The sequence below is a fragment of the Olea europaea genome, unplaced genomic scaffold (genome assembly GCF_002742605.1).
Source record: "Olea europaea var. sylvestris unplaced genomic scaffold, O_europaea_v1 scaffold454, whole genome shotgun sequence".
Taxonomy (NCBI): Eukaryota; Viridiplantae; Streptophyta; class Magnoliopsida; order Lamiales; family Oleaceae; genus Olea; species Olea europaea.
The window spans coordinates 100,045-106,263 of NW_019262848.1; the positions used below are offsets into that span (position 1 = coordinate 100,045).

At 33.8% G+C, this 6,219-nt stretch overlaps 1 protein-coding gene across 1 annotated transcript in view; it reads right to left on the reverse strand.

The window, feature by feature from the left end:
* LOC111388103 (ethylene-responsive transcription factor ERF015-like) overlaps positions 1–1,262 on the reverse strand; it is a 4,530-nt gene extending 3,268 nt beyond the window's left edge. The window contains exons 1-3 of the mRNA XM_023012764.1: positions 911–1,262; positions 456–546; positions 128–191 (exon numbers count right to left, since the gene is read on the reverse strand). Coding sequence (XP_022868532.1) covers positions 128–191; positions 456–546; positions 911–1,262 — 507 coding nt within the window. The remainder of the gene's footprint in view (positions 1–127; positions 192–455; positions 547–910) is intronic.
* Between the last annotated feature and the right edge of the window lie 4,957 nt (positions 1,263–6,219).

The following is a 6,219-nucleotide window of genomic DNA, read 5'->3' on the forward strand; positions in this document are numbered from 1 at the left end:
ATCTACATGCTAAGGGACGTATTTTGAAACACATCGTATCCATACAACAGTATAGGTGCAACTTAGTTCTATATAAATCAACCGTCTTATACATCTTACTTGTTACAAATTCTAAAATGTAACTTACTAGATAAAAATGTATTCCAGATATTAATGCTGATGGTATACCGTATAAGCCTAAACAAAAACAACTGCGTAAAAAAAAAAAAAAAAAGATTTAAAAATTATCTACTGTTGACAGATCTCTAATTACATTTTACTCTGGTTAGAAGTTCCAGAGGTAGGACTTATGGGAAAAAAGTCCCTCCGAAATTCTGTCATGGTCATCGTCATTGTCATTGTCATCGTCGACTAAATTTAGATGCATGTATGTATTATCTTGAAAATTGTCAGAAAATAATCTAAAATCTGAAATATTTTCAGCCGCATTTGAATCTAGGTTGTCCAGGAATGACCAATCCATTGACTCCATTGAAGCCACAGCGCTATCTGAATTCAACGAAGATGTGCCCTCTAATTCCATTATTGTTTCAGACTGAGTTTCTGCTGAAGAGAGAATAATAAATTACTCTCTTGAAATCGACAATGTAAGCTTTATAATGAAATGGTGTAAGGTGATTGGAGAGAAAATATAAGTTTTTGGTTCAAACATTATTTCTATTCATCATGAAAATTGTACAACTTGTTTAGCCTATTAGATTGAAGGAATACAAAGATGAAAAATGTGAAAAGCTATGTAATATGCTTTGACATATGGAAACCCTATTTAAAACATGTTTGACAAAGAAACGCTACTGTCTTAGAATTTTTGGTATAACCTACAAAGTCTTTGTTAAAAATGACATGCGCTTAATAAAATACTTCAAATTTTAAATTTAAATAAACAAAACATGTCCAAAACTTTCAATACCTGTCGGTGCCTGATGATTATTGCTGTTGCTGTTACTGTTTGCATATTGAGCTGCTTCAACTTGTATTTCAGCTGGACTGAGAGACTGACCACCACTAATATTAGGCGGATCATGAGGGAAGTTGAACACAGCATTGTGTCCCCGGAGGCAGAATTGGGCAGCGTCGAACGCTCTGGCTGCCTTCTCGGCCGTGTCATACGAACCTAGCCATATCCGTTCCCGGCTGTTTGGAAGCCTTATTTCCGACACATATTTCCCCCACTTCCTCTTCCTTACTCCCTTATACTTCAATTCTTCATTCCTATTCTCAATCATTGGCTGCAGCGGTGAAGGTGGCGTTGGCTTGACCATTTCTTGATTGACAAGAAGGAAACTGTAATGTAATTTTATTGATGATGTCCCAATAATATTCCAAGAAAGAACTTCCTACAAAATAGCAGTTCACTATAATATCTCAGTTTCATATGGGGTATATATATGTATGTCCACAGTCCATCATCCATTGCTACAGATTCCGTTGTCAAGATTAAGGTCTTAACGTGTTAAAATATAAATGGAAATCCAATTAAAGTGGACGGATTGAAAGGGATAGCAGAGAACGTGGCTCAGCTCGGTAGGGTCATTTCTAATCTACACGTGCAAAAATCTTTTCATGGTAATGGTTTTATATAAATTACGGCGATAGGTAATAATTGTGAATGTACAACAGTTATCCGGACCCATTTTCAGGGTTTACGCTGCTCTTATTTTCGTCGTCGCTGTAATTAGAATTTGCATTCATTAATATTAGTACGAAATGACCAATCATCTACTTTGGTCTGTGTCAAAATTCTACAAATGCAATTTCCCTTGACCATAGGCTAGTGTTCTGGGACCCCAAATCTTTGTAAGATCGACGATCACTTCAAACTTGAAGGAGTTATACTTGTTTTAAACGTTGAAATACTTTTATGAACTTCTTTAAGGGTCGATTTAATTGTAAAGGTGAAATTGAATTGGGTGGAAAACGAATTTCAGGGAATTGAATTGCTTAGAATTGTTTTTTTGAGAATTGTAAATTATTGTGTTTGATTGGTATAATTTCCACGTGGAAAATATTGAAATAAAAGTGTTTTTTGATATTCGTTTGACTTTGTTTTACATGAAAAATTGTCAATTAAAAGGATAGAATTTACAGGTATTGGGGATGACATTGTTTTCCATTGCCAAAAAACAAAATAAATAAATAAATAAATAAATAATTCAAGAAAATCATCTATTTTTTAGTGTTCGTTGGTCATTGTTTTACATGAAAATTATCAATAAAAGAGAAATATTTTTTTACAATAATTCTTAGAATTGGTTTCCATTGCCTAAAAAAAAAAAAAAAAAACGAAAAAAAAAATCGCTATAGTAGCAGAATTCCAATTCTCACCATATGAATTCCACCAAATCAAGGAATAGCACAACTTCCAATAAAAGTTAGAAACCAATTCCATGGAAAATCTTATGAATCAAACACTACATTTTGGGTGGAAAATTTCCACCCATTTCCATGAAATTGGGTGAATAAAACACACCCTAAATGACACACTTTCTAGAATTCGTAAGCTCTTGTGAACTTTTATAAATTCTACATAATTGTGAAAGACTTTCATAAACGTTTATAAATTTCATTTTTAAAGGCTTTCATAGATTTTCAAATAATAATTCTGAACTTTACGAGTTTAGTAACAAATTTATTTTCATTCTTATGACAAAAAAAAAAAAAAAAAGTGGAAATGATAAAAAGATGAGAGAGAGAGAGAGAGAAAAATGCTCTTGGAATATTGAAGATAAAAAAATTACATTGAAGAGAGAATAAATTAAAATTAATCCAAGCTGGTTTCAAACCAAACAAATTACAGAAAATCTTAAAGTAAACTGACTGCAAATAAACAATGATACAAATAAAAACATGCTATACACCAATTTTAAAGAAATTGCATATACTATTCTAATTACCATTTCCCGATCCGAGTCGTGGAAGTTGAAGTCACTTAGCACCGAGTATTTAAGTTACCAAGACCCACCTTTTTTTCTTTAATTTAAGCACTATAATTTTAAAGGACGGAGGGTTGTTGTGCTCTGAAATTATTTATCGGTAGGATATTAGGAATTGATCCTACTTAATCTATTAATAAAAAGAATTTATACAAATGGAATGGACATTTGGCCTAACTACTATAGACGAGAAAAAGACGTATCATGAACAGTATGTTTGAAGGAACTAATCTCATTATATGGGTTACGAAGACCGACTTGAATACGTCAACCTATCGTCTTATAAATTCGAGGTTTTGATTTAAATAATTAATTTACTTCTGAAAAGTGCTATTTACCTAAAATTTCCAGCAGTCTACTTGGTCAACTCGAATTTTGATGACATTTTTACTATGTGATAGTGACTGCTGAGATTATTTTTCTCGTGCCTATTTTCTGATTTGTGCAAGCAATTGTAGTTTAATAAAGAGCTGGACCCTAGCCAGCGTTGATAAAATAGACCGTAGGGCTTTCTATTGTCAAATATACGGAGAAATTGATGTAAACTCATCCACTACTGATATTCATTCATCCATTGTCGCTCTCTAGCTTCTATTCATTAACCTTTGACTGTTTCCTTTTCATTAGGGCCTACCAATCCTCTCGACCATTCGTCAAAAAGCGGAAGATTGAGTATAGAAAAATAAGATATTTTGAGAGATTTCTGCGCCGCAGACGTGTTAATAAAGGGTTCTACAATATTCCTTAGATACAGAGATTTTATTGACTTTTTAAGGGATTGACTTACTCCCCTTATTGTGTAACCCTTTTGGGACGTGACCTAAATCTCAACAAGTTTTAGTAAAGTAATATAGTCTTTCATGGAGTGTGTCATCTTTTTAGTTGATGTTGGTCTCGAAATCATAAATCGTACAGCAAAACGTTTGTAAGTGTCGTAGTTTGACCCAAATTCTAATGGATATTGGAGTTTTGGTTGAAGTGGTCTTGAAGTGATCAAAATTATTGATCGAGAAAAAAAGGCGCAGCATTTTCGCTAGTTGACCACTCGAGCAGCACCTACATGTTTTCAACAAAAAATTATTACTAGTCTAGCACTCGATTGAAGGCGCTGTTGATTATCCGGCCAAAGCCCATTTCGCGTTTTGAATTTTTTTTGGACTTTTATTCTTCTACAACTTGACTTCCAGGGTTTCATATATATATATATACACTGTTTATATTGTTCCCATAATATTCATACAATATGTTGAGAGTTTTAGATTTTAATTGAGAGTATTGAAATTTTGTTGTAAATACAATTATTATTGATTATAGTAAATTTCTCTTCATGTGCCTGTGATTTTCCCCACATTGGGCTTCTACATAAAGTTTGGTGTTCTTAATTCTTGTTCTAATTTATTTCATTATTGTCATTATCTTGCGATCAATTCGTAACAGGTGGTATTAAAGCAAGGTTGATTATTCCTCATAGCAACGAAGAAATTTGATATTCTATTATTGAATCGAAACATGAGAATTATTTTATGGCAAGTGAAAATGCGAGTAGTTCTCGCGCGGATGAAATTGGAAGAAGCCTTGCTTGACTTTGATAGGATGCCTTCAACCTGGACGCAGGATGAAAAGAAACATAGGGATCAAAAAGCTCAATCCCAAATTCATCTACATCTATCAAAAAAATTCTGCAGGATGTTATAAAAGATAAAAGTGCCGCTGCGTTATGATTTAACTTTGTATGATAAGAGCTTGACCAGCAAGTTACATTTCAAACATCGCTTATATTCTCACCGAAGATGGGTCGTTGGATGATCACTTAACCATGCCAAAGAAATCGTGGCCGATTTGGAGATACTAGAAGTTAAATATGATAACGATGACTTGGCATTGATGTTGTTGTGCTCACTACGGCCATCATATGTGACTTTTAGAGATACTATTCTCTATAGTTGGGATACTCTCACTGTGAAAGAGGTTATGATGCTTTACTATCGAATAAGAAGATGGGGCATCGTGTTGGAGAATCTGGAAGTCAAGTTGAAGGCCTGGTTGTTAGTGAGGAAAATCAAAATAGAAATATTGAAAGGAATATAAGGGGCAGATCGAAATCCAGACATGTAAAGAAAGCATATTATTACTGTAAGAAAAAGGACATATCAGAGCTAAATGCTATTCGCTGAAAAATAGAAATAAAAGCTATTGGTGATACTAAAAATGGAAAGCAACCTATTAACACAGCGGAGGCTGATGTTGTGAAAGAAAAGCATAGTGAAGAAAAGATTTTTGTGATTTCTGATATAGGTTTCAAACCTTGTAAGGAATGGATTGATTCTTGGGCATGTATTTTCCATAAGAGTCTCAGCAAGGACTGGTTTACAACATATGAAAAGTTACGACAGATGCAGTGATTATGGGAAACAATATGCTTTACAAAATTGTCGAAATTGGTACAGTCAGAATCAAGATGTTTGATGGTGTAATCAGAATACTTAAAGATATCAGGTAAGTTCCAAAACTAAAGCTATTTGAGGACACTTGACCCAAAGGGTCATAAATACACTGGTAAATATGGAGTTTTGTAGGTGAGTAGGGGAGCTCTTATTGTCATCAAAGGACAAAAAAATTCTACACAATTGTACATTTTGCAGGGTTCCACAATTACAGGAAATGTGGTAGTTCTATTTCTTATTTAATCGATAAAGAAGTTACTAAACTTTGACATATGTGACTTGGGCCAGAGTTGAGTTGGAGGGGACTACTTAAAAGGGAGAAGATCAATAAGATATAGTTTTGTGAGCATTGTGCCTTTGGGAAACTAAAAAGAGTTAGATTCACTAAAGGAAGACACAACACGAAGAGAACGTTTGAATATATTAATTTAGATATTTGGGGATTGGCAATGGTGCCTTCAAAATGATGTGCTTGTTATTTGTTGACAGTGATTGATGATTTCTCTAGGAAAGTTTGGGCATTTTTCTTGAAACAGAAGAGTAATGTGTTTGGAAACTTCAAGGAGTGGAATACAATGATAGAAAAACATATTAGAAAGCAGGTGAAATTTCAACGCACAAATAATGGGTTGGAGCTTGCTCAGATGAATTCAATAGTTCCTATGGGGCTGAAAGTATCTTGAGACACTTGACAGTTCCTGGAACTCCACAACAGAATGGTGTCGCAGAACGGATGAATAAAATTTTGATGGAAAAGGTTCGTGTATGCTTTCGAATTTTGATTGCCTAAGATTTTTTGGGCTAAAGTTGCTACTACAACTTGTTTTTTGATTAATTGCTCA